A 22,004-nucleotide genomic window follows, 5' to 3' on the forward strand; every position below is an offset into this window, starting at 1 on the left:
AGATGTCAGTGGCCTAAACCCCAAAGTATGTGGATATGGCACCTTATATGACAAAAGGGACTTTGCAGATGGCATTAAGGTAAGGGCTTTGAGATAAGATTATCCTGGATTATCTGAGTGAGCCCGAGGATCCTTATACACGGGCGGCAGGAGTGTCTGATTCAGGGAAAACTACAGAAGCAGAGGTAGAGACAGCTGGGGACGCTACCCTGGTCTCTTTGACAGTGGAAGAGGGGCCACAGGTCAAGGGATGCAGGCAGCCTCTAGAAGCCCCAAAAACAAGGAAATAGATTCTCCTCTAGCGCCTCTGCAAGGACAGCTGTCCTGCTAGGCCTTCTGACCTCCAGAACTGCAACACAATAAAGGCTGTTTTAAAACCATTAAATTGCGGTAATTGGTTACAGCAGCAAAAGAAGTCTAAAAGAGACTAGAAAACCAGCCCTGGGGAAGATGGGGAAAGAATGTCCCAGACAGAGGGAACAGCCAGTACTAAGGCCCTGAGTCTGGACCAAGGAGGCTAGCATAGCTGGAGCAGGGTGAGCGAGAGCTGGTGTGGGAGGAGAGTCACACACAAGTCAGTGCGGCTCACGCTGCGCCAGATGGGGCGGGCCTGGGGAGGAAAGTGGGTTATAACCTAAATCACAATGGGAAGCCTCTGAGGACCTTGAGCAATTCTGGTGTCTCCAGAGTCTGAGGGGTCAGAGGTATTCTCCACCAAGGATGTACAAATGCACATGAAGAGACACCCAATATCATTAGTCATTATGGAAATGCAAACCAAACCACAGCAAAAAATCACTTCATACCTCCTCGAAGGGCTCCTCAGATGGCCAGAAACTCAGAAAGACGGAGAGTAACAAGTGCATGGATGGAGGGGGCCATGGAGAAATCGGGACCCTCATACAGAGCTGGTGGGAATGTAAAATGGTAAATGCATTTCCAAAAACTGTGTAACACTTCCTCAAAGTGTTAAACATAGTTACGCTGTGACTCAGTAATTCCACGCCTAGGTACCTACTCAAGGGAAATGAAAACATACAGCCACACAAAGACGGACACAAATGTACACAGAAGGATTATTCATAACAGTCAAGCAGTGGAAAGAACCCCAAATGTCAGATGAATAAATAAAATGAAGTACCTCCATACAATGGAATATTATTCAGTAATAAATAAAAAGAAATTAAGCACTGATACACACTAAAATATGGATGAACTGTGGAAAGGTGCTGAAGTTGCAAGGGAGCACATGTTTTATGATTTATTCCATTTATATGAAATGTCCAAAATAGGCAATGCCTAAAGCTGGCGGGAAACAGGAGATGTGTTTGGGGGGTTGGGAGAGACGGTCGAGGGGTATAGGGTTTCCTTCTGGGGTAATTGAAATGTTCTAAGATTGATATGGAAATGGATATACAACTTTGCATATACTAGATGCCATTGGATTGTACACTTTAAATGTGTGAACTGCATGGTAGGTGAATTATACCTCAATGAAGCTGTGCTGTGTTGTTGTTTTTTTTTAATCATCATATATGGAGAACAGACTTGTTGCCAAGAGGGAGGGGCATGGGGGAAGGATGGATTGGGAGTTTAGGATTAGTAGATGCAAAATGTTATATATTGAATGGATAAACAACAAGGTCCTACTTTATAGCACAGAGAACTATATCCTATATCCTGTAATAAACCACAATGGAAAAGAATTTTTTTTAAATATATAAATATATATAACTGAATCAGTTTGCTGTACAGCAGAAGTTACAACACTGTAAATCAGCTATAATTCAATTTAAAAAATTTTTAGTTTATAAAGAAGAGGAAGAACTTCACAGGAGTGCCTTCTAAATTAATATCCTAGAAACAGAAGTTGTTCTGGTCTCATAACTGAGGCCCACACGGAAAAACTAGAGACAGTCTCTTACATAAAGTGTTTTTCCACAACCCACAAAACAGTCAAAAGCAGTGAAATCACAGATCATCTGAGCAAAGGGTCACAGTGCAGTCTAGAAAATCAGATGATGACAGACATTCTCAGAGATGCCCTGATGTGTTACCAAGGTACTGCTTCTGCAGGGAGGAAAGGGGAGGCTGAGGACCAGGGAGGGGAAAGATACAACTTTCCAGGGGCCTGATTTGTTCATTTAACCTAGCACATCTGCTATTTTTTTCCACTAAACAGTTAATAAAAATACACACTGAAATAAAAATCGAAGTCTGTGCTGCTAAAGAATACTGCTTGGCAAGGAGAAATTGTGATACAGTGTAAGTGAAAAAAGTAGGCTAGTAGAATGTACAAAATTATGATTTTTGGAAAATGTATATTCATAAATAAATATGCTTAGGGAAAAAAAACTAGAAGGTATGACACCTAGCACTCTGCTGGAACATGGTTAGAAGCCAATTCATGTTACCGGCTGCTGCTGTTATTATTATTATTAGCACCCAAATGATAGGATGGTATCACTGAGCGGCAGAGTTTGAGCTAATCTTTGCTTCCTTCAGTATTTTGCAATAAGCATGTATTATTTTTGTGACTGGTTCAAAGCAGGATTTCTGAACCTCAGCACTACTGACACTTTAGGCTGGATAGTTCTTTGAGGAGGGGGCTGTTTTGTGTGTTGTACGACAATTAGCAACATCCTTGGCTTCCCTGGATGGCTCAGATGGTAAAGAATCTGCCTGCAATGCAGAAGGCCTGGGTTCGATCCCTGGGTTGGGAAGATCCCCTAGAGAAGGAAATGGCAACCCACTCCAGTATTCTTGCTGGGAGAATTCCATGGACAGAGAAGCCTGGCTGCAGTCCATGGTGTTGCAAAGAGTCAAACACGACTGAGCTACCGACACACTTGGCACCTACTCACTATATCCCCCAAGCTGCGACAACCAAAAATGTCTCCAGACATTAGAAATGTTCCCTAAAGGGTTCAAAATTGCCCCTGGTTGAGAACCACTAGGTTAAAGTATATATTATTTCCTCAAACTGAATAGATAACAACATGCATGCTCATTGTATTATTATTCTTTCCACCATACATAAATATTACATTCTTTGTTCAAATGGTATATATCATAATCTCAGTTTTTTAAAATACAGATATTACCTTTCAAATAAAGTGGCACCAGTTGCACGGTTTAAAAAAAAAAAAAAAAACAACTAAGAATGGTCATTGTTAATACTTCCTTAATTCTTACAAGAAACTCTGATACGCAGGTGTCAAGACCTTTTTATACAGTTTTCATTCCTCACAACCACCTCCAGTTTACAGATTAAGAAACTGAGACTCAGATTAAGGTTAAGCAACTTGCCCAAAGTCACCAGTTGGATGTGGCGGAGCCTGGAGTACAGACCTCTGTTTGGGCGCCTGAGGACCACATGCTCAGCATGCCCCAAAATGCCAAGCCCTCAGTCAATCACCAGGCGCAAACAAAGAAAATAGAACAAGGAGTTAAGGATGTCCTGGCGGAGCCAGACGCCAGGGTTTAGGAACCGCCACTTAGGAACCGCGTTGCACAAGTGACTCTTATAAGTGGCTGCCCTCACAAGTGAGTCTACCTCTAAATCCTTTTCCTGGTCTGTAAGACGGGGTAAGAGAAATATGCACTTTACAAGTTGTTATGGAAATTAAATGAGATAATCCGTGTCAGGTTCTTGCGTCAGGGCCGGGCACACAGTAAGCACCAGTCATTGCTGACAGCAATAATTTTCAGCTTTACCGTAAACAGCGAAGTGCAGCCAGTCATTACTTAGCGACAGACTGAGTAACAGCAGAAATCGTCCGAGATCACCTCACACCTTCTAGATCACCAACAGAGAAGGGGCAGCCCCTGCCCGAGGATACACAAGGAGGCCCGAGGATACACAGGGAGGCCCGGGCCCAGGAAAGCAGCAGAGAGAGCCCTTGACATCAAGGACCACGGTAGACAGGTTGGGGAGGGGGCTTAGTGGGGTCGCAGAAAGGACCACTCACCGAACTGCATCCAGTCCCACTCGCTCAGCGTGTCCATGTTGCGGCACAGGTCGTCCAGCACCCAGGAGGGCAGCTGGTAGATGTAGCAGGACATGGCCAGGCTCTGAGGGCTGGCGGGCAGGCGGCCTGACAACTGAGTCCGACGCAGGCAGGACTCCGCTTCTGTACCCGCGGGCTCGTGGGTCCACCCACCGCGGGCCGCCGGGAAGTGGGCGGGGCCGGCCCTGTGTGCGACTGCCCCCTGGCGGACACTGGGGGCGCGACGCCTCCCGGCCGGCTTGACCAGTGGCTGAAAAACCAAGTCGGTCAGAGCCCGGAGGAGAAACAGGCCCAGAGGAGAGAGGAAACACCTTTAAGACCACACGGGAATTCAGTGTTGATCCCAAGAGACCTTCTGACTCCACCTCCAGGGCTTTAGCCCCTCAGCCACATTCGACTCATTCAAGAGATAGTCTATTAATAACCTGCTATAAGTTGGGCACTATTCTAGGTGTTGGAGATGCAAAAGTGCAGAAAACTTACAAAAGTCCCTGTTTTCATGGGACTTAATCTAGACGGGGGTGGGAGTGGATGGAGGAAACTAGCAATAAATAAAACATTACTGAATAAATAAGTTACATGAAATGCTAAAAGGTGCTATTGTGGGGGGGGGGGTACTTTAAGAGAAATCAGGAGTCCAGAGGAAGCAGGGGTAGGACTCCGTATTAAATAGGAGACTCAGGATAGACTGTGATTTTAAGGGCCAATATTTATTGAGCAGCTACTATTTGCCAGACACTGCTCTAGGTGCTGGATTCCTTCCTCCAGAGAGGCTTGAGTAGTGTGGGGCCTCAGCAGGCCATCTTATGGACATGACTTTGTCCCCATTCTTTAGAATAAGTTCCTCAAAGTAAGGTCTTTGTTATTACTAATTAATAGAGTTGCCACTCACGTATCAAGTACCAGGCATCTCCTACAGGATACATTTATCATTCTCTTCTACAGATGAGGAAACTTAGGCTTGAGTCAGTTGTAACTTGTCCAAGCCAAACTGGTCAAGTAACAAGATTCAACCCAAGTCTGATCCCAAGGAAGGGCTCTTTGTTCCCTATTTTCTTCTCCGAAAAATTTCCTGTGATCCTGAACAATACATAGTTTCTCCTAATTAGCTTTTCCATGACCAACACCCTCCCTACTAGGGTTGGTTAAAAAGTTACTGAAGCTAAATGTAATTAGTGATATAGTTGTGCCATTTTGACCTGTTGATGTTTGCTGCTGCTGCTGCTGCTGCTAAGTCGCTTCAGTCACGTCCGACTCTGTGTGACCCCCATAGATGGCAGCCCACCAGGCTCCCCTGTGCCTGGGATTCTCCAGGCAAGAACACTGGAGTGGGCTGCCATTTTCTTCTCCAGTGCATGAAAGGGAAAAGGGAAAGTGAAGTCGCTCAATCATGTGCGACTCTTAGCGACCCCATGGACTGCAGCCTCCCAGACTCCTCCGTCCATGGGATTTTCCAGGCAAGGGTACTGGAGTGGATTGCCAGTGCCTTCTCCATGTTCATGTTTAATTCCCTTGAAAATACAGAGGTTTGCAATCCCTGCTACACCTTAGAATCATTTGGGAACTTTAAAAGAGAACCTACAGGCACGATCCAGGTGCGATTGTTCTGGGTTGGAACTCAAGCACTGGCATTTCAAAAAGCTTCCCAGGTAGTTCTACTTATGTGCAGGCAGAGTTGAGAACCCGTGGGACATCAGGAAGATGGAAGTGAAAGAAGGCTGATAAAAAGGAAATAACCAAAATAATGCTTTTCTGTGTACTTTGCACATATTTTTCTTCTCTAATAAAAATAACTTTATTGGTTTTTCTGATAGTATATGATCATTGTCCTAAACAAAGGAGGGAAATTAAGAAAAAAAAAAAAAAAGCCAGTCCTGGACTTTGTTCCACTTGTGTAAGGGAAAACCCAGTTCTCCCTTCTGTGTTTCTTTACTTGTAACTGAGCAGGACCCTACGGGGCTCCTTCTCAGAGCAGACCCCACCCCACCCCCACCCCCCCGCCATGTTCTCTGCCTCCATCTGGTCTGTAGGGAAAATTCAGCCTCTTAGACCCTCCACGTGTTCCAAAGAGTAAATTTAATCAGAGAAGTGAGAAAATGAAGAAAGGCAAACAGTCAAGTGAGATAAAATAATAGTTTAGCCATTAATCAAAGACTGTTACTTCCTCCTCAAGGGCTAGACATAATATTCTGAGCCAAATTCTTTGAACTATTTTGTAGATACTGAAACCCCCACCAGATGGAAGAAGTTAACCATATGCTGCCCACAAGCATGTAGATCCCAGGCCAGTCAGAATTAGAAGGCTGATGATGTTAATTCCTCATTATCTCATCACCAACCAATCAGAAGAATATCCATGACTGGATCACACACCCCACAACCCCCACTTCCTCACCCTATCTTGAAAACCTTTCTCCATTTGAAAATGAGGAAACCAGAAGGGAAAGAGACACGTGTACCCCAATGTTCATCGCAGCACTGTTTATAATAGTCAGGACATGGAAGCAACCTAGATGTCCATCAACAGATGAATGGATAAGAAAGCTATGGTACATATACACAACAGAGTATTACTCAGCCATTAAAAAGAATTCATTTGAATCAATTCTAATGAGATAGATTAAACTGGAGCCTATTATACAGAGTGAAGCCAGAAAGAAAAACACCAATACAGTATACTAACACATATATATGGAATTTAGGAAGATGGTAACAATAACCCTGTATACGAGACAGCAAAAGAGACACTGATGTATAGAACAGTCTTATGGACTCTGTGGGAGAGGGAGAGGGTGGGAAGATTTGGGAGAATGGCATTGAAACATGTATACTATCATGTATGAAACGAGTCGCCAGTCCAGGTTCGATGCATGATACTGGATGCTTGGGGCTGGTGCACTGGGACGACCCAGAGGGATGGTATGGGGAGGGAGGAGGGAGGAGGGTTCAGGATGGGGAACACATGTATACCTGTGGCGGATTCATTTCAATATTTGGCAAAACCAATAAAATATTGTAAAGTTTAAAAATAAAATAAAATTAAAACAATAAAAAGAAAATGAACAGATCCATGTATAGGCATAACTGTATCACTTTGCTGTATACCTGAAACTAACACAACATTGTAATCAATTATACTCTTACATGGAGGAAGGCAATGGCACCCCACTCCAGTACTCTTGCCTGGAAAATCCCATGGACGGAGGAGCCTGGTGGGCTGCAGTCCATGGGGTCGCTAGGAGTTGGACATGACTGAGCAATTTCACTTTCACTTTTCACTTTCATGCATCGGAGAAGGAAATGGCAACCCACTCCAGTGTTCTTGCCTGAAGAATCCCAGGGATGGCGGAGCCTGGTGGGCTGCTGTCTATGGGGTCACACAGAGTTGGACATGACTGAAGCGACAGCAGCAGCAGCGTACTCTTACATAAAATGAAAGGTTTCAAAAAAAAACAAAAATCTTTTCCTGAAAGGCTTCAGGAAGTTCAGGTTTTCTGAGCACTAGCTGCCTGGACTCCCTTGCTTGGTGCCCTGCAAATAAACATAGGAGTTTCCTTCACCACAATTCAGTGTAAGTAGGTTGGCTTTACTGCATGCGGCAAGTGGACCCAAGTTACTTTCAATAACACTGTTACACACAACACTTCACTTGGGACACTTCTAGTTACCAAATGAGGGAGAGGGGGTAGTTTCCCCACAACAAGCAATCCTCTAGGACACCAGCTGGGAGTTCTACAATTTAACTCAATTCTAACACTATCTACCGGGAGATAGTGTCAGATCCCAGAGGTTAAGGGCTCAGTTCCATGAAACTGTCCCCATCTGCTTCAGATGCCAGTCCAAGTAGTTGTACTACTCATTATATACCCCAGGTTATTCATTATTTCTGTCCAACATGGCTACAAATCACAGGTCCCCAGGACCCCTCCTTGCTGCTGCTGCTGCTGCTAAGTTGCTTCAGTCATGTCCGACTCTGTGCGACCCCATAGACAGAAGCCCACCAGATTCCCCCGTCCCTGGGATTCTCCAGGCAAGAACACTGGAGTGGGTTGCCATTTCCTTCTCCAATGCATGAAAGTGAAAAGTCAAAGGGAAGTCGCTCAGTTGTGTCCAACTCTTCTCGACCCCATGGACTGCAGCCTACCAGGCTCCTCCGTCCATGTAATTTTCCAGGCAAGAGTACTGGAGTGGGGTGCCATTGACCCCTCCTTAAGTTCAATTAATTTGCTAATTGCCCAAAGAACTTATGGAAATACACTTACCACTTTATTAAAGGATATGATAAAGAATACAGATGAATATCCAGATGAAGAGAAATACGGAATTAGATCTGTTTACTGTGTTCTAGGCTAGAGAAGGGTGGCTAGGGCTGAAAATTCAATGCTTTCTTCCAGGAGTCATACAAGACCCAGCCCAGAGTCCTCTCATTAGAATAAAAGATACTCCTAGTGATCTTATCACTTAGGAATTTGAAATCAATGGTTTTAGGAGAGCTGTGTACCAGGTGTTCAGGCAGAGACCTATATATATACATAGACATATACATATACATATATATACTTTTTTTTTCCCCTGTTATGTCAGAGAGACAGAGACAGAGAAATTAACACCTTCCCATAGTCTCATCCTGGAGGGACAACCATTATTAATAGTTTGGTGTATATACTTGCACGTATCTTTACTGCTGCTGCTGCTAAGTCACTTCAGTCGTGTCCGACTCTGCGTGACCCCATGGACAGCAGCCTACCAGGCTCCCCCGTCCCTGGGATTCTCCAGGCAAGAACACTGGAGTGGGTTGCCATTTCCTTCTCCAATGCATGAAAGGGAAAAGTGAAAGTGAAGTCGCTCAGTCGTGTCCGACTCTTAGCGACCCCATGGACCGCAGCCTACCAGGCTCCTCCGTCCATGGGATTTTCCAGGCAAGAGTACTGGAGTGGGGTGCCATTGCCTTCTCCGGCATGTATTTTTAGACCTCTATAAAATTAACTTTTTAACATAAAAATTTTAAAAACACATTTAATTTTCTATAAATGTTTTTCAACTAATAATGAACAGTTTTTCATGTCCATATATAAGAATCTATCTTTTCCCTTTTAATGGTTTATTTAGGATACGCGATTTGGCCCATCTCCTATTAATGTACATTTATTTCCAGTATTGGACTCTGTTCCAGAGGTGTCTGCTTTCTCATCTACAGGAAGGGAAGGGGAGTCCTAAAGTCTATCAAGGAAAACCATAAACCAATTTTTGGAAAACTGATGCCCTGAGGACATAGTAGACCCTTCCCCAAATTCCCTTCACTCTCTGCATTTGCCACAGGACAAGGGTAATCCAGACCCGCTAGAGTAATTCTCCACTCTAGTTTCTATCTGATTGTTTCTGAGCACTGGATAACTGAAGCACAAGTTCTTAGTATTTCCAAGTTGGACCAGGGTATCTGACCCTGCTCCTTCAGGTAAAGAATGTCATCTTATGTCCTCCCTAGCAAACTGCTGCTAGGCTGTTCTTCACCCAATTAATTCTTCAATTTATCTGAAGATAAAATAATTTGCTAAAATGATTTCCTCTGAGTCTTTCAGAAATCTTAGGTCTGTTGTTAACATTTGTGGGTCCAGTCCAGTTATCAGGGACTCAACTCTTCCCAACTGGAGCAAAACAATCTTTTGTGTTTTCTACCTGAATAGGGAGAGAGCATATTGCTATTTATTTGTATGTTGACTTGTACTTTCCTGAGGTTTCATGTTCCAAATTCTGAAACAAGTTTTGCAGGTTTCTCTCTCATTTAAGTGTCCGGTGCTACTGCCCAACACTTTTGGTTAACATCACAAGCATATCTGTCAATCTATTCTGTCTGATATTATAAAAGTGGATAGATGTCATTAGAAATTTGTCCAAACTCACAGAATGTACAACATCAAGAGTCAACTGGTGTGATCTGCCTATGGATTACTGGGATTGTGTGGTGACGGGAGAAGTCTCCAGGAAAACGTTCTGTTGAGGCAGGGAGCTTAGTTGACAGAAAGGAGAAATGGTGAAGGGTAACAGGCAGCCCAGTGACTAGTATAGAGCGGGGCTGAGGTGGAGAACAGGATACAGAAACCAAACGTGAAATATCTGAAAAGGTCATACTGGTGTTCCTATTTCAGGACTGTAAAACACTGGTATTTATTTCATGTCCTTAGTGAGCTGAGCGCCCTGCTTTCTTTTCATCTTCTCAATATACAGTAAGTCCTAGTGAGACATTAACCACTTTTTTTTAATAGACTATTTTCTAGAGCAGTTTTAAGGTTCACAGCATAATTAAGAGGAAGGTACAGGATTTCCTATATACCTCGTGCTCCCACACACAGTCTCTCCCATTATCAACATCCCCATAAAGTGGTACATTTGTTAACAATCGATGGACCTACACTGACACATCATTATTACCCCAAGTCTACAGTTTACCTTAGGGTTCACTCGGCATTGCACATTCTGTGGGTTCGGACAGATGTATAATAATATATATCCACTATTCTATCATGCAGAATAAATTTACTACCTCAAAAAATTCTGTGGTCTACTTATTCATCCCTCCACCTCCTCCAACCCTCTCTGCCCCATAAATTTTTAAAAAATTATTTATTTTTGGCCATGCCAACTGTACATGGGACCTTAGTTCACCATCCAGGGATCAAAACCATGACCCCTGCATTGGAAGCGTGCAGTTTTAACCACTGGACCGCCAGGGAAGTTCCCTCAATCCCTTTTTAATCCAATTCTGCCTTTTCCAGAATGTTGTAGAGTTGGAATCATAAAGTGTGTGACCTTTTCAAGCTGTCTTCTTTCACTTAGTAATAAGCATTTAAGTTTTATCTCTTCATCTCTTCAGCTCCCTTCATCTTAGTGCTGAACCATATTCCGTTATTTGAATATATCATATATGCATCTATTCACCTACTGAAGGACACCTTGCTTGTTTCCAAATGTTAGCAATTATGAACAAAACTGCCATAAACATCCATGTGCAAGTTTTTGGACGTACATTTTCAGCTCCTTTGAGTAAATACCCAAGAAGCATAATTACTGGATATATGATAAGCATTTAATTTCGTAGGAAGCCATCAAACTGTCTTCCAAAGTGGCCATAAGATTTGGCGTTCCCATTAGCAATGAATCAGAGTTCCTGTTGTTCTACATCCTCACCAGCATTTGGTGTGGTCAGTGTTCTGGATGTGAGCCTTTTTTTGTGTGTGTGGGGAGCATTCTAATAGCTGTGTAGTAGTATCTCACTGCTGTTTAATTTGCAATTCTCTGATGACGTACTACGTGGACCATCTTTTCTTTTTTTAAATACTTTTTTGGTCACACCACTTGGCACGTGGGATCTTAGTTAGCCGACCAGGGATCAAATGCACGCCCCTTGCATTGGATGCATGGAGTCTTAAGCGCTGGACCGCCAGGGAAGTTCCTGGAGCATCCTTTCATATGCTTAGTTGCTATCCGTGTATCTTCTTTAGGGAGGTGTTTGTTAAGGCTGGTTCTATTTTCATGAAAAAAAAAAAAAAATGCCTTTCTTCCCAATGTGAATGCTTTTCTTCTTCATCCTTTTCTGTAGGGCTTAAAATTTTTAGTGATATTTCACCTTTACAAGAAAAGAAAAGCTAAAATAAAGTTCTAAACAAAATCCAGGGTTGTGAAGAAAAGCGACAGAGAACCAGGTTCCTTGTGTTTCGTCTCCCCAAGGCCATTAAACAGTCTTCACACCTCTCCAAGACAGAAGAACCTGGCAAATGACATCCTACGCATTTCCTTTACTCAGCACCATTTACTGTATCCAAAGGAAGCTTTAAAAAAAAACTGAAAACAGGTAAGATCACAGTCTCTCAAGAGCAATACATTTAATACATTCATAAGATTTCAAATGAGCCCATACATGCTACAGGTTTTCGATTTTCTTTGGACAACACAAAAACAGTACTCAAATTGCAAGTTTCAGGAACATTTTGACACAACGGCAGGTTAAAAAAACAATAAAACCAACATTGAACTAATCCAGCACCGAGAGACTTCCTTAAATCTCTCATACTATCCTACTTTTTTAATCGTATGGCTGCCTTCTATACCAGCATATTTTCTTCTCTACCCAACAATTCAACAACAAAAATTAGAAAAAAAAATTAGAAGTGTGTCACTGAATGAATAACACAACAGATTAAAAAACAAAAGCCCCTTATTTGTTGAATGTTGAAAGAGGAGAATATGATTAGGTGGAAAAACTGTAAGGCATTTGATTCATTCACTCCACTCTGATATCAGAGCACAGGAAATGCGCTCAAAAGTTAGCAGAAGGATTTAATAAGGATGGCAAGAAATAGTCCCACATTATTTATAAAAGGAAGGCTGCACTCATGAGTATGAAGAGCTTATAATACCATGGAAAAATATTTTAAGTTATAAAGTTAAATGAGAAAGTAGAATATAAAACTGTATATTCAGTATGATCTCAACTATGTAAAACCAAGCCAAAAAAAGGCTGTTCAAAATGTTAAGTTAGTGGTTGTATTTAAGCAATGTATCTACCTGGATCTTTTCTTCCTTTTATTTTTCCGTTTCTTCCAAAATTTTCTCTACTGGGGAGGATCCTTTTTTTTTTTTTTAACGATTAGCTACCAAAAAAGGATGCCTGATAGAAGTATTGAATTCAAATTAATGAATTTAAGTCCAGCCTATAGGAAAGGATCTGGGCATGTACAAAACTATAAAAGATTCCAGGCTACTCTCTAAATCCACAGTGTGCTAGCTGTAACATTCCAGAGGCTAGAGGGCTTCTTCGTCTTCTCCTCTAGCCAGGTGCAAAGTGTCACCAGATCCTGCCTGGTGAAAAACTGCTGAATTAAACAGAAAAGTCATGGAGTTACAAAAAGGAACAGAAATACGCACACTTGGCAAAAACCTATTTATAGTACAGGAGTAGCTCTTTAATATTATGATTCAACAAGGTAATGGCCATTTTCTCCTCTCTCCTGTGCGGATATCAAGTTTCAAAAAGCCATTACCACAAGAACTGTAGAAAGCTAGTCCTGGCTTAGAAACAGAAGTGACACAGCCCTGTGACAACAATGGACTAAGAAAAGTCAAAATTTAGAAAATTATTAAAAGATTACTTTCTATAAAAATGATTCCCTTTTAAACATCTGTTTACTGTATATACTTTAAGGTCCCCACTGTCACTCCCCCTCAAAAAAAAAGGGTCAAAACCTCTAAACACTTTCTACCAAAGGACCCACTGGTTTGTTCATTCAACTAACACCAGATGGAAGGCTCATAATGTGCGAGGCACTAGGGTCTCAAAGAGCAGACAGATTTTCCCCTGCCCCAAGGACATTTCTGTCTCCCAGAGCGGGAGGCGGGCACATCACGGACCACAACACAACAATGAAAAGCAGGCACCGCTGCTTCCTTACAACTCAACAAGAAGCTACTATTCTCGCTGTAATTACTTCCACAAAGTCCTTACACAGAAACTTTCCTGACTCACTAGGAAGCAAAGATGCAACTACTTTTCCTTGATAAATATTTCTACAAGAGGCAGGCATAATTATTACATTTTGTGATATTTGCCCTTAAACATCACAATGCCTTGTAGTGAGGTCAGTTAACTTTGTTTTAAGCAATGGAGCATTTTCACTCCAAGAATGAGACACCTTGAAGCTGAGAAAAGGTAACCAGTCCTAGCTCTAGATCAAGACTTGTCAGGACCATCAAAAGCTGAGACCCAGGAGTGTGACTCTGAACTAAACATCTTCAATCTCCCCTGCCATCCGCTGGCTTTCAATATGCTCCTGCGTCAGCCGCACCAGGTCCTTCTGCACATTGGGATGGTCTTCCAGATCTTCGTAGAGGGATCGCACAATGTCCAGTCTCCTGTAATCCTCAGGCTTGACCAGGCTTCGCACAACCTGGAGGCACCGCTCTTTCAGGGTGTACACTGTAAGGGCAGAAAAGCGACTCTCAGCAGCAAACTCAGGCCTGGGGATTAAGCGCTCACGAGGCTTGGCCAACCGAGGCCGTTACATTTTCGACAGCTGGACCTCACATTGGACAAAAAAAGTGAGTACGCGGGTTGTGGTGGAGTGTAACGTGATGGCTCCAACAGACATCTCACAGCATTCATGGCCGTGTGGAGGACTTCCCTTGAGGCTGGGCTGAGCCTATCATGTGCTTTAATTAAGTGAATGTGGGCAAAGTGACGCTGTGCTGATTCTGGGCTTCAGCCTTAAGAAGCTCTGGCAACAATCGCTTTTACGCCCTCAGGAGCCCTGAGTTATACAGCAAGAGAGACCACACAAAGAGGGCCAGGCCCTGAGACGACATGGGAGAAAGGCCCAGCCCTCAGCCAACCTGCCGGCAGAAAGCAGCCACACCAGTGACCACCAGAGAGTAGAATAACCCCTGAGTTGAACTCAGCCCTGCCTGCAGAATTATGAACAAATAAAATGTTGTTGAGTTACAGGTAGCTGTCACACAGCAAAAGATAACTAAAACAGCATATAACTGGATTCTGGGGGGAACTCAAATTCTATGTTTTTGCTTTTCTTTGTCGCACCTCACAGCTTGTGGGATCTTAAGTTTCCCTGATCAGGGATCGAACCCGTGCTCTCTGCAGTGGAAGCCAGAATCCTAACCACTGGACCTCCAAGGAAGTCCTTCAAATCCTATTTTTTTAAGTAATTAAAAAACTTTAACTTTTCCTAAAATAGCATTAAGTAGCAAACAGAAAAGACACCGTAACAAGTTGTGAGAGAGACACAGAAGAAAGGGAAAATATTTTAGTATTTTAAATGGTAGTTTTCCTGATTTTTGGACAAAAGGTCCCACATCTTAATTTTGCACTGGGTCCCACATATTAGGAAGTCAGCCCAGCTGCTGACTACTCTGTTCATCCTGAGGCAGGTCTCAACCTTTCCTTATTGAAACCTCCTTCTGTCAATAGCCTTTTGGGGATTCCAGCTGACTGTCACCAATTTCCTCAAATCCTACTTTTAACTCACTGGGGAACTTACTCTTTAAAGGTCTCCTACAAGGCAAAATTTCCTACATTTTAACTTACCAGTGTTCACATCTGTGTATCCACTGCCTTAAAACAAAATCTATATACACATACTAGTGTGAACCTTATGAAGCCACAGATATTTAGGTTTTTTTTCTTAACCCAAAAGATCAGTTTCTTGGGGTTCAATCTAATAAAATCACTTGAGTTTTAAACAAGTGGTAAGCTATGAAGCTAATGTTCAATTTGGTGGTTTTTTTTTTTTTAAAAAAAAAACCCTGACTGGCACAGTAAGCTTGATTGCATTAAATTACATTAAAAGATACAACACCAGAAGTCATAAATAAGCCATGATATCTCACTCTCTACATGTTTTTTCTTCTGAGATTCCAGGGCATAACTCTACTCCAAGGCCACGGAAACAAAACGCACTCATAATTCTACAATCAGTTATTTTAATTTAGCCCACTCCTGACAAGCCCAAAGAGCTTCTGAGACACCACAACATCTTTGTTCAACATAGAGAATACCAGTACATTTCTTACATTTTATTTATGGTGGAGAATAAGACACAGAAAAGCTGGATACCTTGCCCAGCATCAGGCAAAAATCACTAAGGACTGAGCTCTTTCAAGGGCCTATCCTCTACTTAGCACAACAGCCTATCTTTTTAAAAAGTAAGATGGGACATCGGTATACCTGGCAGTGTGATGTTGGCAAAAATAGGCTGCCCATCCACATTGAGAGATGGCACAAATAGCTCAGTTTGGTTAACTAGAAGCCCATCAGATGTCCCAGCATCTCGGAAGAGCCAAAGGTGACCTGTTAAGACAAGCAGAGGTTAAGTAGTCACATATCTATTGCCTTCATCTCCCCAGACTGAAATACTTGCCTCTCGTTATGCTCGAATACCATACAAAGCCCTCCCAATAATGTTATTCTATTGAATCCTCACAAAAGGCAATGGAGACAGTAGACAGAAGAGCAACTATACCAGGTTCCAAAATGAAGGCCCTTTCTGCTACCTTGGTGCAAAAGCAAAGTATTTGAACTGCAAATCACATCCAGTGGTGCAAACTAAAAGGAGAGAGGTCACCAACTCCTCAGATCTGTGCTTTTCAAAAACAACAAGGTACAAAAACATCACACTGAGAGAAAAAAGCCAGATAGAGAAGAGTACATTCTGTATGAAGAGATGAAACTAAACAAGGATGTGAAAAATCCAAAGAGTAGAAAGGGGCAAGACAGAACTTTCTGGGATAATGGAAATATTCTAATCTATAACTTGATCTAGGTATTGTCAAAACCTATTAAATGCTAGGATCTGTGTATTTTACTGCATGCAAATTAAAAAATGGATTTAAGAAATAAATATATCTTATGCAAAAAAAAAAAAAAAGAGAGGGGGACAGTTGGAAGGAGACAAAAAATCCCAGGCCTAAGATTCTGTTCAAGGAAGGAAGGAGGCTCTTTCAGAACAAAAACAGCATGAGATCCTGGGCATATGTTTACTTGACGATTTGGAGGCAAAATTTAAGAAATGTCAAGTGAGAAGTAATGTTTTTTATTGTGGCGAAATATACATAACATAAAATTGGTTATTTTAATCATTTTTAAGTGTATAATTTAGGAACATTAAGTACATTCAGGAAGTAATTTTTTTAACGTTTGTATTAAATCAGGCACAGATAAATTTTAGAGAATACAAAAGTCACACAATTTCCCAGATATAAGACTGCAGAAATGTGGATGTCTGGAAGAATTGAATTCTTCCTCATTAAAAAAAAAAAAAAAAATTATTTTTTTTCCTAGGATACTACGTGGCCTGCAAGGATCTTAGTTCCCCCACCAGGAATCCAACCAGGGCCAGCAGAGAAACCACTGAGTCCTAAAACACTGGTGCATGCTTAGTCGCTCAGTCATGTCTGACTCTGTCACCCCATGGACTGCACCCCGCCAGGCTCCTCTGTTCATGGGGATTCTCCAGGTAAGAATACTGGAGTGGGTTGCCCTACCCTCCTCCAGGGGATCTCCCCAAGCCAGGGACTGAACCCAGGTCACCCTCATTGCAGGCTGATTCTTTACCTTCTGAGCCACAGGGAAGCCCAAAGAATTCCCGTTCCTCATTTAGTATTAGGAGAAATTTGGTGTAAAAGTTTGAAGAGCATCACTGACTATGCTACCCTCAAAGAAAAAAGATTCATCAAGATCCTCTGAGAAAGATAGTGAATTTTTAGTAAGCGTTAACTTCATTTGGCCTGGACATCTCCAGCCTGGGTTATTACAACAGTTTTCTAACTCTTACCAGTAGTCTTCCCCTTCCAAATGACCTTGCATCCTGGGGAAGCTTTTTAGTATTAAATCAGGCAATACCATTTCTCTGTTTAATAATTTCCAATGGCCCCCATTTTCCTAGGGGTAAAATCATTTTTCAGACTTCCTCTCCCATTGCATACCCTCTCCCCTCTCCCAGGTTCCAGGTGTCAGGCCATGCGGTTCTGTCTGTCTACAGCTCTCAACTCCTGTCTTGGGTTGGTCAGATTCCATGCATCTTCCAGAATTCTCCTTTTCTGGGAAGCTTCCCTAACTGAAAGCACACCCCCTTCTCTTTCACTGAGCAGGTGCAATGCTGTGCTCCGTTCCTACTGCAGCAATTATGACACTGGCTTGTTCTTATCTATCTATGCATTTGTCTCTTCTAATGGGCAGAAAAGACACTTCATCAAGACAGGGACCCGACGCGGACCGGCTCACTGGGCACACCGGAGAATGTGGGATTCTCCTAATCACAAACTGAACAAATGGGCGTGAGGGATGGAATACACGTGGGGTTGATATTCAAATGCAAATTACTCAGTCTTAGAAAGATACTGTCACTTACTAGTTGCGTCAACTTGAATCTGTCACAATCTCTCTTGGGGCCTCAGTTCCTCGATTGTAAAATGGGAATAAAAATGACAACAGCAGCTGCCTCCCCCGAATGGGGCGGCGGGGATTCGGTGAGACCGAGCCACGGTCACCGTGATTCTCAGGCCTACAGCGCGGCTCGCTGCGCTCAGCTCAAGGGGGCGGCGCGGCCGGGCGCGACAGGGCGACCCCGGACCGCCTACCTCGGTAGCTGTGGATGCGGCGGCCCGTGCCGGGGGGCAGCGTCGGGTAAGGCTGGGGCTCGCCATCGAAGTTGAGCCACACGGGCAGCACCACGCGCGGGCTGCGGTTGCAGAAGATGACCTGGGACGGCTCGCGCGTGTTCACGGAGCGCAGCACCGGCCGCAGCCGCCCGGCCTCCATCTCCCGCTCGGCGCCGGGGTCCTCTGCACTCGCCTCCTGAGCGCCGGCCTCAGCCTCTTCCGCGTCCCCCGCCTTCCGGGGCATTACCTCCGAGAGCCTAGACTACCCGGGCCTCGCGGGATTCGCCGGCCGCGCGGGGCGGGGCGGGGGGTGCGTGCGCGTCCCCGGGCAGGCGTACGTGCGGCTTTCGCGTGCTCTCGGTGGAGGATGGATTACACCCTGAAGATGGCAGGCTAGAGGCGGTGCGCATGCGCAGATGTATCACCTAACTTTAGGGGACTAGCCTTCTGTGAGGCGGAGGGTGGCGCTAGGCCATTTTGCCCCAGGGTTTCCTCTGAACGTTAGATTCTTGTGCCTCCCATAGGTTTTTCTTTTTTTTTTTTTTTTTTTATTAATTTTTTATTTTTTTTTTTTCACTTTCCAGAGTAGATTTTTTTTTAATTTATTTTTTTTCCCTAATTTTATTTTTAAACTTTACATAATTGTATTAGTTTTGCCAAATATCAAAATGAATCCACCACAGGTTTACATGTGTTCCCCATCCCGAACCCTCCTCCCTCCTCCCTCCCCATACCATCCCTCTGGGCCGTCCCAGTGCACCAGCCCCAAGCATCCAGCATCATGCATCGAACCTGGACTGGCAACTCGTTTCCTACATGATATTTTACATGTTTCATTGCCATTCTCCCAAATCTTCCCACCCTCTCCCTCTCCCACAGAGTCCATAAGACTGTTCTATACATCAGTGTCTCTTTTGCTGTCTCGTACACCGGGTTATTGTTACCATCTTTCTAAATTCCATATATATGCGTTAGTATACTGTATTTATGTTTTTCCTTCTGGCTTACTTCACTCTGTATAATAGGCTCCAGTTTTATCCACCTCATCAGAACTGATTCAAATGTATTCTTTTTAATGGCTGAGTAATACTCCATTGTGTATATGTACCACAGCTTTTTTATCCATTCATCTGCTGATGGACATCTAGGTTGCTTCCATGTCTTGGCTATTATAAACAGTGCTGCAATGAACATTGGGGTACACGTGTCTCTTTCCCTTCTGGTTTCCTCAGTGTGTATGCCCAGCAGTGGGGTTGCTGGATCATAAGGCAGTTCTATTTCCAGTTTTTTAAGGAATCTCCACACTGTTCTCCATAGTGGCTGTACTAGTTTGCATTCCCACCAACAGTGTAAAAGGGTTCCCTTTTCTCCACACCCTCTCCAGCATTTATTATTTGCAGACTTTTGGATTGCAGCCATTCTGACTGGTGTGAAATGGTACCTCATAGTGGTTTTGATTTGCATTTCTCTGATAATGAGTGATGTTGAGCATCTTTTCATGTGTTTGATGCTCCCATAGGTTTTTCACACAGCATTTCTTTAGCTTCATTCATTGCCTTAAGACTGTCATGGTTTTTGCCGTATTTTCCCTACCATCTGCGCTATTTACTAATTTTATTAATCAAGTTGTTTTGTTTCCATTTTGGATCACAAGATTTGAGTTTTGTACAGAAAAGTAGGATAAAGTGAAAATTTCCCTTTCATCCTAGTTCCCCCAACCACCTCAAAAGAATCCCTAGAGGCAATAAATATCATCAGTTTTTTGTATTTCCTTTCAAAGTTTTTCTAGGCATACCCAATTGAACACATCTGAGAGGAAATTTTATATCACCACCATCAATGGAAATTCTTTTATCATTTACCAAAAAAGAATACAGAGGAAATAAAACAAGTTATTAAACACAGACCTTAACACTAACATTGTATCATTGCAAACGTTTACATATTTAAGAGAAAGGAAAATGTATTTTGGGTATTCTAAGTCCAAGCTACAGGCTATGTTGTTCTTAGAGTACATTTTACACTATGCCAAACAAGTAGAGAGAAAATGTACCCGTTTTTCAAAACAACTAGTGATTTTTTCTTCTTCTACTTCTCAGCCTTTTCAAAATTTTCTTTTAATATGTATTTTGCCTTGTTTATGCTTCCCTGGTGGCAGAGTGATAAAGAATCCACCTGCCAAGCAGAAGATACAGGTTTGACCCCTGGGTTGGGAAGATCTCCTGGAGATGGAAATGGCAACCCATTCCAGTATTTTTGCCTGGGAAATTCCATGGACAGAGGAGCCTGTTGGGCTATATAGTCCATGGGGTCCCAAAAAAGTTGGATACAACTTAGCAACTAAACAATATTTTGACCAATTAAAAAGTATAGAGTAATAAACCAAACACTGATAATCTCACCATATAAAATTAACAGTACATTGTCATACTTACTTTTTAGTTATGACAGCATAAATGATGAGGCCAAAATTCCTTTAACTTCCACCCTGTTTCCCTTCCTTCTTCAGAGGCAGTAACTACCATGAGTTTGATGTGTCTAACCAGGCTACTTTTTTTCCCCCTAAATTTATTTTAAATTTCCATATGGTAGAGTTCACTCTTTTTGGTGTATAGGGGTGTGTTTTGATAAAATGGATAGTCATGTAACCATCAGGACAATCAAAGTACAGAACAATCCACCCTCTCCCACCCCCCAAAAATGAGTGTAATCAAACCTTACTCCCAGGCTTAAGTCTTGGCAACTATTGATACATCTTTTTTCCATCTCTATAATTTTCCAGATGGTCATATAATAGGACCACACAGCAGGTAGAATTCTGAGTCTGGCTTTTCACTTAGTGTGCTTGAGATTCATCAATATTGTAGAACGTACCAAGTTTATTCCTTTCCATTGCCAAGTGGTACTCCACAATACACTCACCAGCCAAGGGACACTGAGCAATCATGAATAAAGCTATAAGCATTTGCATACAGGTTTTATGTGTGTGTCCGTTAAGTTTTCACTTCTCTTAGGTGAGAATCATCTACAGATAAGACTGCTGAGACACAGTCAGTGCATGCTTAACTTCGTGAGAAATTGCTCAACCGTTTTCCCAAGTGGGTTATATCATTTTGCATTCCTGCCAGCAATGTATGAGTGTTCCAGTCGCTCCACATCCTTGCCTGCACTTAGTATTATCAGGATTTTGTGCATTTTGAAAAATTTTAGCCATTCTGATTGAGTGCATGTGGTGGAATCTGGCTGAGGCTTCAATTTATAGTTTCCCAATGACTAACAATGTTGAAGATCTTTCATGACCTTGTCATCCTTTTGTCTTTGAAGTATCAGTTCAAATCTTTTGTCCATTTCTTTATTAGCTTTTCTTAGCTGTTGAGTTTTGATAGTTCTTTTATCTAGAACAACTTTGTTAATGATGATGAGATGACTGAGAACAATCTTGATTCAGCAAAGCTGGGTACAATATTAACATTTAACCTCTCTGAACTCCTAGTCTCCATATGGGTCAAATCAAAGCAGCTATCCTATCAACATTTTAATTTTGTTATAAATGGATAAAACATTCTATGTTTAAATTTAAAAACCTGAGTGACTCAGTATGGATTAAAATGCAAACCATAACTTTATCATCATCAGTTAGAGTAAAATATATCAGAACTCTACGTTAAGTTGAAGGAACACATTGGGGACAAAATGGTGGTGGTTTAGCATAACACTATTTGTGGGCTCAAATGACCTATGTGCAAAGATGTGTATCAGTTCAGTTCAGTTCAGTCGCTCAGTTGTGTCCGACTCTTCACGACCCCATGAATCACAGCACGCCAGGCCTCC

General features: G+C 42.5%; 1 protein-coding gene and 1 long non-coding RNA gene across 8 annotated transcripts in view; one reads left to right on the plus strand and one right to left on the minus strand.

The window, feature by feature from the left end:
* Positions 1-18,519, minus strand: part of LOC133235143 (interleukin-1 receptor-associated kinase-like 2) — a 70,220-nt gene extending 51,701 nt beyond the window's left edge. For 5 of the 7 annotated variants that reach the window (XM_061396219.1, XM_061396221.1, XM_061396225.1 and 2 more), the window contains exons 1-2: positions 18,153-18,519; positions 15,742-15,864 (exon numbers count right to left, since the gene is read on the minus strand). In XM_061396219.1, coding sequence (XP_061252203.1) covers positions 15,742-15,864; positions 18,153-18,417 — 388 coding nt within the window. In that variant the 5' untranslated portion in view covers positions 18,418-18,519. Of the gene's footprint in view, positions 1-3,971; positions 5,047-11,875; positions 13,981-15,741; positions 15,865-18,152 lie in introns of those variants that run through there. The other 2 variants (XM_061396223.1, XM_061396220.1) reach the window with 2 other exon arrangements.
* A 93-nt stretch (positions 18,520-18,612) lies between these two features.
* On the plus strand, positions 18,613-21,500 carry LOC133235147 (uncharacterized). Its single transcript, XR_009732451.1, has 2 exons — positions 18,613-18,697; positions 19,693-21,500. It is a non-coding gene; the product is annotated as an uncharacterized LOC133235147 (long non-coding RNA).
* The last annotated feature ends 504 nt before the right edge of the window (positions 21,501-22,004 follow it).

This window comes from Bos javanicus, chromosome 22 (assembly GCF_032452875.1).
Source record: "Bos javanicus breed banteng chromosome 22, ARS-OSU_banteng_1.0, whole genome shotgun sequence".
NCBI lineage: Eukaryota > Metazoa > Chordata > Mammalia > Artiodactyla > Bovidae > Bos > Bos javanicus.